Source organism: Bombus impatiens, unplaced genomic scaffold (assembly GCF_000188095.3).
Source record: "Bombus impatiens unplaced genomic scaffold, BIMP_2.2 scf_0102, whole genome shotgun sequence".
In the NCBI taxonomy this organism is placed as follows: domain Eukaryota; kingdom Metazoa; phylum Arthropoda; class Insecta; order Hymenoptera; family Apidae; genus Bombus; species Bombus impatiens.
The window spans coordinates 4,840,605-4,858,280 of NT_176521.1; the positions used below are offsets into that span (position 1 = coordinate 4,840,605).

The window sequence follows — 17,676 nt, forward strand, 5'->3', positions numbered from 1 at the left end:
TGATCAGATTCACTCTACTAGGAAAGGGTTACATAGGTAGCCGACATACGGCGTGTCTCTGTAGTCTGCACGTATCTCTGTGTGTATGTATGTATACTGTTCTTAGGTATTCCGCGTAGGTAAGTCTCTCTGTATGTATTCGTGCAGGTGAGCACGCGAGCACAGAGAAAGATCGATGTTCGATTATTAGATGTCATGCACTGTCGATAGAAGAGACTGGTCGCACACGTTACATATTTACGCATGTGATATCATAGCTGTGTTTATTATATTATATGTATATAATATATATAATATTATATATAATATGATATATATAATGTATATAATATAATATTATATATATAATATATATCTGTTATCGATCACTGATTAGACAAATATTGTACTTTAAATGGAAAGGCACCAGAAAAAACCTCTATGGAAAAGTCTGCTTTTTTTGCAATAGCCTTCGGGCCTCAGAGACTAGTTCATAATGACTATTTTATCGAGCCACATCGGCCCATGAGATTTAACGTTTCTTTCATTATTTTTTCTCTCTTTTACTTTTTCTTCTTTTCGTATACTCAGTCTTCGACGTCTTTCATAATCTACGATGTATGTATAAATATAAATATAATATAATATAGGATTTATAAATAAGTGTATAAATAGTTACTTAATACTGATCTTCCTCTCTCCACCTGCGGAACAAGGCTGCCATTACGAGATACAAAGTTGCGCGTAAGTATTATAACAGTGCACACCGGGCATGGAACTGGATGAAATACCCTAGACGCGTCGATGTTTCGTTAACAGGGGCGTTTTACGAGCAATTTCGAGGAGAATTTCCTCGCGGTCTGGAAATCATCCCCGCGCCTGTGGTAAAAGCCGGGGCTGTACAACGTTTTGCCGGCCAAAGTATCGCTCTTATGCAAATCTAATCAAAGGCAATATCTCGAGGTTTCTCTCTGGCTCGATGGAAATTCAGTTTTGGTCAGAAATGAACGAGTGGGCTCGCGGGGTGAGCGCCGCTGTGTTAAAAGTCAGTTCCATGCGCCGCGTGCATACGAAAGAGCAGCGGTGACGGCAATTTTTGAGAGGGAAAACCTTTCCGTTTCGGAACGTAAACACACTTTGTTAGACTTAGAATTTTCTCGCTTGCTCTAAAGAGGAAAAAAGATTAAAATCCTCGCGTGTACGCGAGAACACACGCGCGGGAGGTAGTATTCTACGAACACGATATTTTTTTTCTTTTTTTTTTTCTCTGAAGAGACATTTGCACAATGTTCCTTTACACTCTTTGTACTCGAATTGATTCCGTGAACGTGAGATCTAAGTGATTCTACGAACACTAGTAATAAAAGAAAAGGAGATACTAGCGACCGTTTCTTTTGGAAACGGCTAGATATTCAATACGCTTAACACTTAGCCAACCGAATGGGGAGATCTCCCCTCTGTGAAAAACATCGCAGCGTGACCAAACAGGGAGATCTCCCTTTTTGACTTTAGCAACGTGTTTTATTTGTTGTTGTTGTTGTTATTATCAGTTATTGTCTACCTGGAATTATTCCCAATTAATTGCGCCACTTTTTCTGCTTTTATAAAGTACAGTGTATAATAGAATACACCAATTTAGTGATGTCAAAATTAATTAAAACGTTGCATTGACTAAATAAAGTTATAATCGAACGATGCCACACTGCAAGCAAATATTAAAATGCATTATGAATTTTCAATTCATATTCAAGTCACGTTATTTATCTTTAGTCATTTTTAATGTTTTTAATTTTACCTATATTTTTTTATACTTAAAATATATACCTTTAGTTTGATATTCTGTACAAACAATATGTGAAATTGTTAAATAAAATCATTACCACAAAATATAATTAAATACTTAAATAATTTTTAGACTTCTTTGTCTTTTAAGTAAGTAGTGAATATTAGTCTTCGATGCCTGGAAAAGTGCGCGGTGGACAACGCATAGGTTGGTTTGTTCGAGCGCGGTGGAAACGTATGGCTCGCTGTGGCGCGCACGGTTGGCTAAGCGTTAATTATTTTCTTAATAATAAAAACTCTTAAATGTTAAAATATAGACGTATAATAAATAATTAGATTCTCTTAGGAAAATATCAAACGAAGAACACGATTAAAAATAATCGAGCGAAGCGTCGCGATCTTCGCTCGCTGATTAGGGAAATAAAGCAAATGATTGCCAGTAGTACAAGACAAGCACGACGAAGGGCGAATTTCATATGGAACTGCGACCACGCGTTCCATCTGTGTCATGGAATGTGCAAGCAACGCGGCCGTTTTACGCGACAATCTCGGGTTCTGCTTCCTCTCTGTCCGATGTCCGTCTATCGCGCGTATCTTTTCGATGTTCTATACGACCGCTGTGTATAAATATAGCCGAGCACACGATTTGCATCAGCGCGTGCGCACGTGTTTTTATTTCTTCTTTTTTTTTTGAATTTCTTATCACTCTCCGTCGTTCGTATTTCGCGAGCGTAACGTATGGAATTCTAGGTGAGGTAAGCCGGTTCCGATTTCGCTAAAAAGTGTTTATGCTCTAAGCGCATGAACGGCGATATCAATGATCCCTCTCGTATTCCGTGCTTCAATTTAATATGCCTTTTCAAATTATCGGATCTCGTTAACGATATCATGCAGATTTGGCACTGATATTTATCGGGGAAATGCGATTTCATGTGCTTTTTTATGTTCGCTACGCTCTTGCCACAAAGCTTACAACACTCCGTACCGAGGTTGGAGTGTTCTAGCTTCGACTGACTCTCTTTACTTATATCCTTCTCTTTTTTGCAAGTTCCTGATGTTCCTGGAATTACAAGATCCCGTTTCAATTAAATTGCTTAGGCGACTAATTATGATTACCGACAATCTCTACCAGACTCATGATAAGGTATATATATATATATAAAGAGAGAGAGAGAGGAATATATAAACGTGTATATGCCTCTCGTATAGTATCACACTCTACGGTCAAGTCAAATAGGTTGCAGAAAAGAGGGGATTCTCAATTAATTACGTTCTCCAATCAATATTACGATGATATTATTACGAAACACCACACTCGTATATAGTAATATTACGCATGTCTAGAAATGCCTACTCGTAACCAAAGATATAAATATAAAACGTTCATATCACGTAAAGAAGAAAAACAAAAAACGCACACCTACGATCTCATCATCGTCCAGAATAACAAAAACGCAAAGCTAAACACAACACGTCGTCACACAACCGACGAGAACAAACCAACATCGAGAAAAGAGAAAGAGAGAGAAAGAGAGAGAGAGAGAGAGAGAAAGAAAACGTATAAAAAAATAGGACGGCATGTAAAAAAGTAAAAGGTAAAAAACAAATACAAAATCAGATATTAAAACGGGATACGAAATGTAAAAAAAGAAAGAGTTCCGTTTAAAAGACCAACGCAAGCGGAAGAACCCTGGTTGAAAAGGTTTGCTTGTAAATGCGATACTTTCTCGAGACGAGTGCTAGTATAGTCGGAGAAAAAAAATGGTGCGAATTTGTTCCGCTGCTACTTTCTTTTATCGACGTACTAGTTGACACACACACGCGAGATGCATCCTGGAGATTAATCGATATTCAACGTTTGCCAGAATAGCGAAATTCTATGTCAACATCCTTTGCCATTTGTCGAGCATCGATACGAATTAATGCAATCGTGAAACGACGACGACGACGAAGACTATGACAACAACGACGACAGCGATGATGTTACTGCAAGATCGAGCGCCAACAGTTTTTAAGAAATGGTAAACGGACCGTCACGTTAGCAACAAAATCCTTGCATTCTTTGATAGCATTATATGGATATCGTTTAGACAGCGTAACGTGTTTCTCTTGAGTCAGTCACACGACGAAATTCGTCTCAAGAAAAATCACGATTACAAACGAAAACGATTCGGGTTATGTAACTCGCTTTGCTACCGAACCGGTGCGACGCTCGTGTTCGATCCATCGATCACTTACGTAACAAGAACGCAGCACGTGCATGTCCGTATTTTGTTGCTAATATTTCCATTTACTTATGTACTGGTGATACAGGTTAAAACAAACAGGCGCAAGAGAGACGCGTGAGAATGTAAGATTAAGATCGCTGGTTACGGTGACGTAAGAACGTGGCAAAAGGTATTTGTAAGAGGATAGAAAAAACAGTGTGTAAAAAGACATGCACAGAGAATCCCGCCGTAATGATATACGTATAATATATACATACATACACACGTACATATAATGGAATATGCATATCTACATATATATACGTGTATATATGTATTCGTTTATAAATAAAGTTTATAGCTATGCAAAACACACGTATATACATTTGTTCTCACGCAGATGAGACACACCCACACGCACTCACTCGCTCTCGCGCGCAATCACACCGTGGATTCCGTTATTTTGTCACGCACACGCAAATCCACCGATGTGTTAGATGTAAAGTAAAGATGTGAGTAAATAGGTGTATGTAAATACACGTGTGTATGTATGTATATATATATATATATGTAATATACGTAAATATGTATAGAGTAAGAGAAAAAAAAGAAGGAAAGAAACACAACACATACGAGACCTTATGTACAATCATCAATCATACAGCCGTCTCAAGAATCTCAATCAAACAGGAGTACTGTCCATTTGCTGATACCAACAGAAGAAATGTCCACTTTGCCGATACCACTTCCCAAGGGAAAAAGCAACTGTTCTTTTTTTTTTTGTTGCTTTCTTTTTGCTTAATTTTTGTTTTCTCTTTTTTTTTGTTAGATGTAATGTAGTTCCTATTGCTTTATTAACACATTGACGGGTTTGTAACTACTATAATGACATAGCAAATGCACGATACCATCACCACAACACCAAGGATGAATATTGTGTCATCTATACCCATATATATATATACATATATATATAATACACGCACACATATCGTCAGTTCATGTATGCATATATATACATACACATATACAGGATACATCGTAGCAAAGAAAGTTGTTCGTGTTTTCTAAAAAGAGGTTACCACTCACTACGCTTGCCAGACTTGGAAATAGAGGGATGCTCGCTTCGTACGCCTATATGTACGACTCGACGCGCAAAAATTCTTGCAAACGTGCATGCACATCTCCCTCGATTTCTTAGATCTCCGGTATTTCCGTCGCTATCTTTTGCCATTATTCATTTTATTATTCGCAATTGTATCAATTACTACAAAAAAGAAGCGAGAAAAAAAGAAGTGAAAAAGGAATGTATCCTCGAATTATTCCAAGATAAACTCACTAAAAACGACGAGAAAGATGACTTATCAAAATCGTCGTTGCAATAACGGTGTTCAAAGGAGCTAAGGAAATACGTGAAATCTAAATGTAATTTTGATCATAATGATAGATATTTATAGGTCTTACCATCGAGTCCGTCGAGCATTTCTGGGGGATTATGGTGTTCAGACGATTCAATTGTTGACACACCATCGCTTAGCGTGCCTGTTGTTGCTCCTCCTTCTTCTCCTAGCAGTCCAACTGGATGACCCTGCACACGTCACGATTATACATTATAAATTCAACTGTGAAAAAAGACACTTCGAGGGATTTATCTACAAATTCTTCCGTCTCGAAAAATATCAGTTACTTTACTGCTATCGCGTTCGTCTACTATGCTAAATTAAGCAACGATTAAATAAAACGAAATATAAGAGGAACAAATGTTAATTTTTGAATAATCTGACCGGGTAGGGATTCATTTTAGATATATTTAATTTACTTGGAAACATGAGATGGTGAAAGAGATAATATCGAAAATAAAACTGAAATCGAAATGTTATTTTTAGATCTTTCCTAAGAACCTTTTTTAGCTCGTATAAATAAAATCAACTATTGAAATCGATTCAAATTAATAAAACGGAATTACGTCGTCTTTTATTTACTATTTGCATAATAAATAATAATAAGTATGGGAAGAAGGGAGAAGAAAGTATAATTTGTCGATTTCATGAAAGACAATTCATTGAAATCTTAAATGCATGCTTAATCGTACATTTCATAGAAAAAGTCAGCATTCTCTATAATAAAAATATTGGATCTTCACATTTATTTACATTTCACGCGAGAGATATTCGTCACAAAAATACACATGCTTTGGCAATTCGTTTCTTTCTAACAACACTTCAATGTTAATAACACACACTGGCAGTGTAAATGTTATTACATAAAAATATTAAACCAGCAAATATACAAATATAAATTTTAACATATAACTCGTGAAAGTGTAAATATTTTTTCACGTCAAAGATATCAATAGATACATAAACATATTTTTCGCTTAAACATCTATGTATTAATTTTATAAACTTGAACAACGGTTGCATTTTAACGTAATATTAAAAACAAATATTTAAACAATTTATAATTTTCATAAAATATTTCGTCATATAATATCTACTAAGATACATAAAATTTTAAAAAAGGATTTTACATGAATCAAACAATTTTATAATGATTAATTAACCATGAAAAGATAACAGCCTTAATTATACAAATATAAGATATTTAAAAATATCGTAATAAGAGCTAAAATTCTTAACTCAATTGAAAATATATGTATAGCACGAAATATTAAACACATCATTATTTAAATTTAGTTCGTTTCAACAACAATTAATTACAAAGATTTTATAAAAGAGATAGAAGATCATGTAAAAAATGTCAGTTTTAAACCTATATTGAAACTATATATATATATTGAAAGAAGGCAAGCTTCGTAATTTACGTTCACTTACCCAAAATTGCATAGACAGTTTAATGGTTTATTAAAACTGAGTATAATATAAGGAAGGATATATATCCTTTCGAACTGCTTTCAAAATATGTATTATGGCATGAACATATTTTTAAGAGCAAATAAATAACACAATTAGATTTTATCAAAATGTGGTATGGGTGGTAAAGTTTGTACAGCCTTAAATAATTGCAGACATATATGAAGATATAGGCCTTATAATAATAGGAAGTAAAAAAATGTTGACAGTTTTTTATAGCATTCATCGAACCTTCTTTTGCATAATCAAAATATTTTGTTAATGACTGAAATTAGATTGAATCTTAATTGAGCAAAATTAATCAAAAATCAGCTGTTATTAAGATACAATTATAATGAAAAATCAACAGGTTTCCATGATGTAAGAATAATTTTCTTTTGCTTTGCCTTCTTTAGCTACACACAAATTATGAGCCTTGCACTTATCATGATGATTGACAATCTCGAGTCTAAAATTACCATTCCCAGCAGCAAATGAAGTACGTATTTCGGGAATTGAATCGCTCCATTTTCTACAATATTTACAAAACATAAGATTCGTTCTTTCGTCATATTCAAGCCAAGAGTACATATCTAACCACCCAATTTTGAATCTACCAGCCTTTCTACTTTGAGTAATAGAACGTTGTGAAATATTACATAAACTTGATTGAGTTACTGACATGCTTGGCTGTGGATTTACAATTATCGATCTATTTACATCATTATTACTGTTAAACTTTTTACCACTGGCATTACTTTCAGGAAGTGAACCAAGTAAAGAATTGAATTCGATGTGATTACTCTTGTGCGAATTAGACTTTAAAGATATAGATTGATTCTGTGAAGCTTTGTAAGGATTATTAAATGCAGTCCCTGACATATTGATAGACATAGAACCTCCAGCCATGATAGTGCTTTCGCGAGAAACTTGTATCACAGCAGGATCTTGTTGATTTTGGGTCATGTTCTGTACATCCATAGTTTCGTCACTCTTCCCATCTCTTTGAACCTCCCACTCCACACTAGTCTGTCAACAGAGAAGGAAAGGATATGTGTTTAATCAACACATCTTTGATTTTGTCTTTTAGCACATAAGAAGCCAATTTCGTATCTCTATTTAAATATCCCTTCCTTCCCATGTTTGTTTGGACTGAGTAGTTGTAGGAAAATAGTAGAAAATCATTGATTACAGGAACAGTAACGAAACTTCACATTTTTTGTACAATCTACTCGATATATTGTATAATTTCACGAATAGCTTACAAGCTATGCATGTGTGTGTTAAAGTTTTTTTTTAAAATACAATTTGGTTACACAATACAACAATAAAATAGAATAAAATAACATTCTGAAATAAAAGCAATACGTAATATAAAAGATTAATTCCATTACAATGCATAAAATATCAAAATTTACACTACATTAAAGCAACTTTTAACTATAAATATGGAAAAAAAATAATTGATTTGTTATATATATTTAATATTATAAATGATCATAGCAACTTTTATTAAAACTATATGAACGAATTTAAATATTCTATTGAATAGTTAAAAGTTATTTATTTTTTGAATTAATAAGTAATCTAATATAATACAGCAATCGTAGAAAAAGAAACGTTACAACTTACTATATGAATTTCATATTACAGGAAACATATAACTACATATTGTTAACTATTTACATGCTATCAATTACACTACATGCATGTTGTAACTCTTTCTCATAAATATTTAAAACATACTAATAAAAAAAAAAACTGAAGGGTACTTACTGGGAGGGAAATGTTGTCATGGAAGTCTGGCAAATGATGATCTAACTCTTGCTTGATCGAAGGTTGTGGCTGTGATGCAGGAGACATAGGTCGACCACCATCTTCCATATCACCTCCCATGGCATTATTTAACTTTGGAATCACGGGAGGGCTTGATTTGTAACTACATTGTGACGATGCCTGAAAAATAATAAATTACAAAATTATGCACTTTAGAAGCATTACAAATAAAATTATTTATAATTGTTGTAATAATACTTGTATCTAGCATATTTAAATTTACAACATAAAGGAAACTTCTTTTTTATAATAAAAAAAAAGGTTCTTTTGATTGACTAAAATTTTGAATTATTTTCTTTATTGTACATTATTTAGAAAATTTCTATCAAAATTAAAATATGCAGAACAGTTACTTAAAGAGAGGAATTATCCAAAACATCATTAATTCTAAAGGATTAGTCTGTGACAGAAATGATATTTTAAGATCAGCATTTGCTATATACCTCAAGGTTACAAGTACAGATATTTGGAAAGCTGTCCAATCATATAGATATATAATTTAATGATAATAAAGTGCGATCATTATCTTCGAATTTTAGGCGCTACCTGTAAGAAAATTTTGAGCATACACACGTGACTACACGTGTATACGTGTACGCATGCATGCACAACGCACGCGCGCAACTTCGCGGGAGCATATGTTTTGAAAACGATTTATTTAAAAGCGATAAATTTACATGAAACCAATACTGCAACATAAACTTGCATATAATATAAAAAATGCGGCAATTAGATAATAAAATAAACGTACAATAAAGAAAACAAAACACATATTTTATGTACTCCATTTTCAAAAATACACAATATATATCATTATTTCACCACTATTGAAATTTCTGTTTACTTTTTTTTATACTGAGACATAATTTTCTTCTTGTTTTATCATAATTTATTTCTCAAGCATTGTAAATAGGATACAGATTATCTAGAAATGGAATAGCTAGTACTTATAGTTATCGGAGTACATAAAAATCTTAAAACTGATACAAATTAAAAGAAAGTGACCTACTTCGTAATTGTTATTATGTTTACAGAAAAATATTGACAAATTTTGTACACATATTTTGAATACATATTGCAAAAAAATATGAAAGAATTAGAAAAGAATTTAAAGTTTCTTATAAAGAAATATTTTTGACACGATTAAAAGGAATGAATTATTCTATTTCACTATTTTTATTCTGTTACACTGTTGTTGTAGACATTTTATTAAACAATTACTTATTATGAACTCGAAAATGAAAACAATAATAACACAAATTATGACAGGGGAAAAATGTATGGTATTTGAATTATTTAAGAGTAAAAACATAACTCTCATGATACTTACATGCATAAACTAATAACATCGATATAGAATATTTAAAATTACGTACCTGAGAATCTGACATGAATCGTTCACTGGGTGGACCACTAAGGGAAACATCATAGCTGCCCGAGGCCTTTCGTTTCCTCTTTTCAGGAAGAGGCTGAAGGTTAGGCGATTCAGTATGCCTAACACCAGATTGTGATTCTGGTTCTGGCGATGGACTTTTCTCTTCTGCCTTGTTATTTACACTATTATCAGTGAGGCCTCTAATCTGTAACGCCTCAGCTGTTTTAAGGAACATCGGTAGCAGATGCTGACTAACGTTAACTTCTCCCTTATACATAAAGTGCAGCAATGCCTTCATTTCCGTTTCATTGACATCCTTCAGGAATATAATTGGATGGGGATGGGTATTCTGGAGGAAAATGCTCTCGAAATATGGACTGCATGCAGAGAGTATCGTCTGGTGTGCCTTGAATGTCTCTCCAACACACGCCAGGGTAACGTCGCAGAGTGCCTCTCTGGCAAGCAAGGAGCTGAGAACGTCTGTGAGGTTGGCTGGATGATTGTTCCACCGTAGGCAATACTGTTGGTCCATCTTGTCTATCTCCAATCCCAACCCTACAACCAAACTAGCTGCCCTGAACTGTCCACACTAGAGACTTTGATCACCCTGACTACAGAATGACTCCCTAACCCTTAAAACGTTAACTCACACGCCTTCTTCACGCACACTCTCCTATATCGGCCTGACGATATCTCCTCAGAGATTATATCGCAACTCTAGACCCACACAACTTCCTCCGTGCTTCTGCAAATGTGCCACATTGCAGTATAACTGTAAAACCCTTCAGGGTTCACGCGTCGCTACTATACGTACCAAAAACATTTTTTCGCATAACCTCAGTAACCGAAAAATAACAGCGTTCGCGATTTCACTTCGACAAATGTAGCGCGAATTAAAAGAAGGTTAGAGTATTAATTGCGACGCAGTATGTGTCACCCACGGATATGATAATATCCTATATTCGAAGATAATGTTTTCGGCAATGTCAATATTCGCGAGGCTTGGGCGCCATTGTCGGCCGTACTCGTCTAGCCACGAGCCTTCTCGCGAAAACTCGATTTGTTGATGCTCGATTTCTAACCATTCAAACACGCTTCACACGCGGCTTTATTTACCTAAACCCAGCGCCAGCTAACTAACGCATCGTATACACTAACGACCCGAGTTTGTTTATCGTCCCGATGATTACTCACCTTTCGCAAACTTTTTGCCATTACAACGCCACCCGACCCTTAACGTCCACTACCATACCAATCTGCCAATGCCTACGGCCTTATTTTTAAAATACTTTTGACCTTCGTGCATCTGCCGGGGGGAATGGCGCGAAGGGCGCTCGAATTCAAACGTTGCTAGTCACGTAATACGACTTCTTTCGATAATTTCAGTTTAATTGAACGTTTGTTTCACTTTATATTTACATACTTTTGTATAGATATTTCCAATAATGCTAATTTCAGCCTAAGATGCAACGACAAACTAAGAAAAATATTATCTGTTTTTCGAAAAGTAGAAAACAATGACTTATATTAAAATATCATTATGCAAAAGTTTATTTTTCCGTTTTCAACGTTCGTATACAATACGATATAATAATAATAATAATAATAATAATACGATTATAAAGCCAAAATGGAAATAACACGCGATGCATAATTTACCCAAATAAAATTACTGTCGAGATGTATAAATTATAGAATACGTGAACGTTAAAAGTTAAATAAAGTAAACAAATTCCCAATTCAACTACTTTTACTAAACGAATATCGAGATAAAAACATTTATCTTATTGACAGCTTGAAGCGCCTTATTTTAGCAGAAATTACCCTTTGTTCAATAGATTCTTTCCTCTTGTCAACAAAATTCTTATCATAGTACTATCAAAAATATAAATGATTTCAATCGTCATATATAGCATGAAAGTTTAAGGGCTTAAAATGTTTCCATAATAATCAGAATAAACGAAACAACTCCTATTCATTTTACGAAGCTAATCATGTGATTGAAAACAATTATCGTAGTAAAAATTAATTTCTCTTTCTATGAGAAATTCAAAAACAAAAAAGTAATTTTTGTTTTACTTTTTATAAAGCATTTTTTACAAAAACGTTTAGATACATCGTGTGATACTTTTGAAAGTGTTACACGGAAATTCGACTTCCCGTGAAACGTGGCAAACTTATACCCTGTTACGATATTGTAATGCACGTAATGCATGTAAAATTCATAGATCCTTGAACCAGATGCTATAAAAAGAAAACCTTAAAATCCGTTTCATTCTTGAACAAATCCCACCCTCCTTAAAAATCGAAATCTAATCTAAAGATTTGTTTGCACAGTTATTATCACGTAACTACTTCCGCGAATAGAACACGATTGATGAACGCGAAAATGTTGCTATTCTTTTTTTCATAAGCACGCTTCTTTTTCTGCTGGCCCATTGGTTAAACGGACGTATTTGCGCTACGTTATACGAGAGGGGATTACATTTCACGGAAAATCATGCAATGTAAAGGAGTCGATCGACTTCATTTGACTCCACTAAACGGTAATTCGCGCAAATCGTAAGCTTTCTGATATTAATTTCGAGCCGAACGATAATCGCGTTAACCATTCAAAATCAATAGGTAGCGGGAAAATTGGAAAATCTCCTTAATCGGTTTCCGAATATGGATTTACAAGCGTTGCCCGACCATTAACAGATTTAATCCGCACTTTGATTGGCACTGCGCAAAATTACTATTCGTCTGCTTGTCCCCGACGAAGATACGGCCGTGTTGGCAAATAGGAATTCAGTGTATTAAGCGGATAACACAGTGAATATAATTGAATTTATCTCGAGCTCGTGTGTTTCTGAGGATTTTAAACGATTGGCCTGGCAATGAAGACAATAGATGCTGCCGTTAGGGCCGCAATATTTTTACTGATTCACCGACTGAAAACGTTTAAAACTTAACTTAACTTCGTTTAAAGAAGTTTGCTTCGCGTTTTGCTTCGTGATGTACTTTCGCTTCGCGGCTAGGTGTTGTCGTAAATTATAACAGATATTACCCTGATGAAAACATCTTGTTTAAGAGAGTCCCGTAAATAAGCGAAAGGAAGAATATTATTAACCGTATCAGGACGTATAGTGAATTCGAAAGTATTCTGCGGAAGGGAGAAACTTTAAATGATTCGCTGCTCGAATCTATTTCTTGTTCCCTCTCGCGTACTCGTAGAAAATTTCTCACGATATATATATATATATATCTTTTTTCTTCAGTTTTTCTTTCTCTTTACCCTCGTTCGGGTAGCTATGGCAGATAGTACAAACGAAAGAATTGAAGGAAACAGAAGAAGTAGAAGAGAGAACGAGTAATCGTATCCGGTGGTATCAAGTCGGATTTACTCGTTTCATCGATGAATAACTACTGGAAAGGCTGCAGTAGTTAGCTATTAGCGCGTTTACACGGACTTCTTTAATCGCGTCGGAGCCGATTTTATCGCATCGAAGAACGCAAACCTATTGCTAACAAAGAGCCTGCTCGTTTACTAGACATTAACAACATCATCCTGGGTCAACTAAATGGTTACGCAATTAATTGTGCGAACCGGTTCCTAGAGCGAGTTGTCTATAGATACCGTTCGAGAAAAGAATCTGCTTCTAAAGTAATATACATACATATGTTTCATATGTAAATATGACATGTCTACATGATCGTCAGAAAAAGTTAAAATCAACAAGAATGTTCAACACTGAATCATGTGTATGCGTATGTGTGAAAGAGCAAAGATCGGCGATATTAAAGAACAGACATACAGAGAGAAAAATAGTAAAGCAAGGAACGGACCTGTAGATCCTCCTACAGCTGGGATATCGGCGAGCATCGCCGTTATCTGCATAATTATCTCGCGATGGCCTTGATTGTTCCACGAGGAAAACAAGTGGAAGCAGGTATATCGTGACGTATTGTGGCTGAATACGTCGCTGTTTTTCGCCCTAGCGCGTTGAGAAGTCGCGCGGCAAAAAAAAAAAGGAAGAAAAAAAGACATGTTTCTGTCTTCCGTGCGGCTGGCAGATCTTCAGGGACGATCTTCGCGCGGTGCATACCGGAAATGCAGCGGTGCCACGCGGCTTGCGCGATCTTCTCGCGCTGCGCTCATGTTCGCGCGTTAACTGCGCGCGCGCCGATTCCTCGTAAATTGCCCAACACAGACTATTAGCGCGGCATTTCGCGATAAAACTTCTAATTATCTTTTCTTCTCTTTGTCATGATGAATAATTAATGGATCGACACATGTACGTGCACGATCGTTCTTCAAGTATCTTCGATTTTTGTTCGGTACTTGGTCCGATCGTTCGGACTAAAACTCGCAACGAAAGGAGCGTCGTACACGATGGTATACATAATTCACGCTCGAACAAAACGCAACGGATTCACGATAGCGCAGTAAAGTTTAATGCGGTGGTAAGAAAGTTCGCATAAAATACGCTGTCTCGATAAAAGACGCACGCTGCTGCGCTCGGTCGTACGTTTTCTTAGCGACAATGCGGTGGTGTGACTTAGAAGGAGAAGAAATAGCACGCTTTAAACGTGTAATTTTGAAAAGATCGAGACGTTTTGCTGCAGAAACTTCAGGGCCTTTATTAAACGTTCTTACGCGTTACACAAGTATTGCCGCTAGTACGAGACAATTGAAAGTCGTGGTTATGCCGCGAATTCATTTTCCTCTCTGTCTCTCTCTCCCTCTCTCTTTCTCGCGCAACACATACTCCTTCGATTTTCTGCGATCGAAGGATTCGATCGATATCGATGCGTCATCTTGCACGACGTCACGATACGTTCGAGAGACGTACGGTAAAAAAGAGACGCGAGAAATTGCTCTCTGTTCCCTCTCGTCGTCTTTTTCAGAAGGGTAAAGTGTAAACACATTGTTTGGCGTTGATTATGCTCGAACTTTCGACCAGTTCATTTTAATAGGAGTATCGTCTGCTGCATCAAGCTATAGAAAATGAACGATAACTGTTCATCGGTTTATGAAACGCGATCGGTTGGCATGGTACTTACTTTTCTTTACTTTTTCTCTCTTTTTTTTTGCTAATTCTATTTTTATCTTATTTTTCTCTTAATCAACGCGTAAGTAACCCGATGCACGGAAAAACTACATGCGCGCATGATAAAATATGGTTCGTTTCCCACCGCTCATCGCGAAGGATTAAAAATTAATCTTGATATACCGTTACTGTAATATTTGTCCACCGAAGTGCACGATGTAAGGAGGGCATTCTGTATTTGCATAAGGAAAGAACGTTACCGGAGAAACATTGCGCAAATAATCCCGAGAAAATTCTAACGTAGCTACATACGGCTCGTCTTTTTTATTTCGCTCGGTTTTATTTCTCTCAAATCCTATTTTTCGATTGTGAAACGACCAGTATATTTCTAGGAAATTTGCATGACAAACTTTCGTAAAAACACATGCCCGTAGGACGTCGCTTTTAAATTATATCTTAAGGAACGTTTCGTTTGTACGGGCCGAAGAACATTCCCGATTCAGAAATATTATTTCGCGTATTTCGAATTCTGACTCGAGGAAGAAATGAGTTTCTTTATTCCCTCTCTCCTTTCCTTTCTACCGCTGTCTCCTATGAAAAATTGCGAAATTTAATATTTATTACCTTACGCAACTACGTAAATTGCAATTTTAGATGTAAGCTACATAATGAGTAATTGCATAGTTGCGTATTTATTCGTCGCGCACTTCGGCTAATTACAAACCTTAAATTGAAGTATCTAGAAACTGAGAAACAACGTTTCTTCGTTTCAGTTGATATGTAATTTTTCCGACGTGAAATACGATACGTACTATATTGCTAATTTTATGGTCTATCTTACGTACAATTTTGGATTTCCTTTATTTGCTACTATAAAGCTACGTATTTAAAAAAATAGATTTTTTATCATTTCATTGAGCAAAAGTCAGTCTTCGCGCGTTTCAACTTGCATATTCGTTTCGCTTATTGAAATTTCATCGCTCGTAAATTTTTCTTGTTCTCATCTACAGCGTGAAGGAACATCTTTCGCCTGGTTTTACTGTTCGCGAAACAATGGAAACGATACGATGGTCACGAAATAGGCCACGCACGCGTTCGTTGGCGAATATATTTTCGAGAATCGACAATCGCGTTACCGCGTATTTTTGTCCGCGCTGAGCGAGTTTATGTTTCAATCGGACGGTAAACCAATAAATACAGTCTAGTTTACTGAGCATATTATCGAAATCCGCTAAACTATACAGTTTTCCGACCAGTTACGGAATTTAACAAGGGATTCTGATCCCCCGGTTTCGATACATCCCGCATATTTTCTACGTTGAACGGTACAACCATTTCCCTTATTTTCCTATCCGATTATCGACTCGTGTAAAAATAGAAAACGAACTGTCAAAACAGCGGATCAACGAACGAGCGAGGCTAGCGCGTCGATAAAAACTGGCCAAACAAATGCGTTTAAACGGTCGTGCGACAAGAAATATCAACGTCGTATTTGATCGGTGATAGTTGAACGTTTTTGCCTCGACGTGGGTTGCGTCTTAGTCTCTCGAAGGGAGATTGACAAAGTGAGAGAGAGAGGAACACGCGACGCATGCCTCTAGATCTCGCGATCGATGGGTCCGGTTCTGGTAGGTTGTTTGCGGGCCACGGAATAGGCGCGAATCCACAGCTGGCCTCCCCTCTAAGCGAACCACCGCGTGCAGCCAGAGGAAAGCCGAGCGCGCAAATTGAACGTATTCTCTCGATAGAGCTAACTACGCGAGGGTGTCGCGCGAAGGAAAATCTGAAAATCGACGCGCCGATACCGTGAAGGCGGATTAGGCGCATCGTTACCTGGTTTACTGAAATTCGTGAACATGAAATCCTGTCGGCCTGGCGTGTAGCCGCACCATGCAGATTCAGAGGAAGGATCCCTTTTGATCCTCCTACGTGAAGATCTTCCGCGACGATCTTACGGGGACAATCCTTCCTGGTGACGAACGAAGACGATCCTCTTCACATTCACGGAAGGAACGATCAGCAGGAAGCTTCTTTTGCGTTTCACGATGGAACTGCGATCTCTGCCTTCTTCATGGACAGTACATTCGCGCACACGATAGTTACCAACGGAAAGAACGCACTCGTAATAATCGTTCGACACCGAGTAGATATTATACGGTATCTTCAACTCATGAAACGTTCGTCATTCATGATCGCAACCGCGTCGAATCGAACGAACGAAGAAACAAGGCAGGAAAGGAAGTTTCGATATGTAAAAACGAGAAACACAGACGGCGTAATCAGAGAGAGTGGTGTTAATAACGACCGTCGGTGATTACTTTTTCTCGTTGAATCGACGATCGACGGCAAGATCGAAACGAAATATTCTCGCGTAGCACGATTATCTCGCGACGCGACGTCGAAAACGTACAAATGCGGACGAAACTCCGAGAGGGAGAAACAACAAAGTGGCGTGTGTACCAAGTTGGCCGCGAAGCGCGACTGAGGCCAGGGGTGGCGCCGAGAGAGAGAGAGGGTGGCGTGGATGCAGGTCGACGTGTACGCTGCACGGACACATCCCCCCTAATGAATGCACCAGGCATGTGCGAGGGATTTTATGTTCGCCGCCGCCG

General features: G+C 36.8%; 1 protein-coding gene and 1 long non-coding RNA gene across 14 annotated transcripts in view; both read right to left on the bottom strand.

The window, feature by feature from the left end:
* The window catches only part of LOC100747673 (sex determination protein fruitless), an 86,366-nt gene extending 68,730 nt beyond the window's left edge, over positions 1 to 17,636 (bottom strand). For 4 of the 13 annotated variants that reach the window (XR_004460915.1, XM_024364597.2, XM_024364598.2 and 1 more), the window contains exons 1-4: positions 13,860 to 17,633; positions 10,033 to 10,586; positions 8,597 to 8,776; positions 5,433 to 5,556 (exon numbers count right to left, since the gene is read on the bottom strand). Coding sequence is in view for 12 of the 13 variants with exons in the window: in XM_024364597.2 (XP_024220365.1) it covers positions 5,433 to 5,556; positions 8,597 to 8,776; positions 10,033 to 10,586; positions 13,860 to 14,061 (1,060 nt within the window). In the remaining variant the exon portion in view is untranslated. The other 9 variants (XM_024364595.2, XM_024364599.2, XM_024364593.2 and 6 more) reach the window with 8 other exon arrangements.
* Positions 556 to 1,410, bottom strand: LOC117151180. Its single transcript, XR_004460916.1, has 2 exons — positions 659 to 1,410; positions 556 to 590 (listed from the first exon to the last, which is right to left on the bottom strand). It is a non-coding gene; the product is annotated as an uncharacterized LOC117151180 (long non-coding RNA).
* Positions 17,637 to 17,676: the final 40 nt, after the last annotated feature.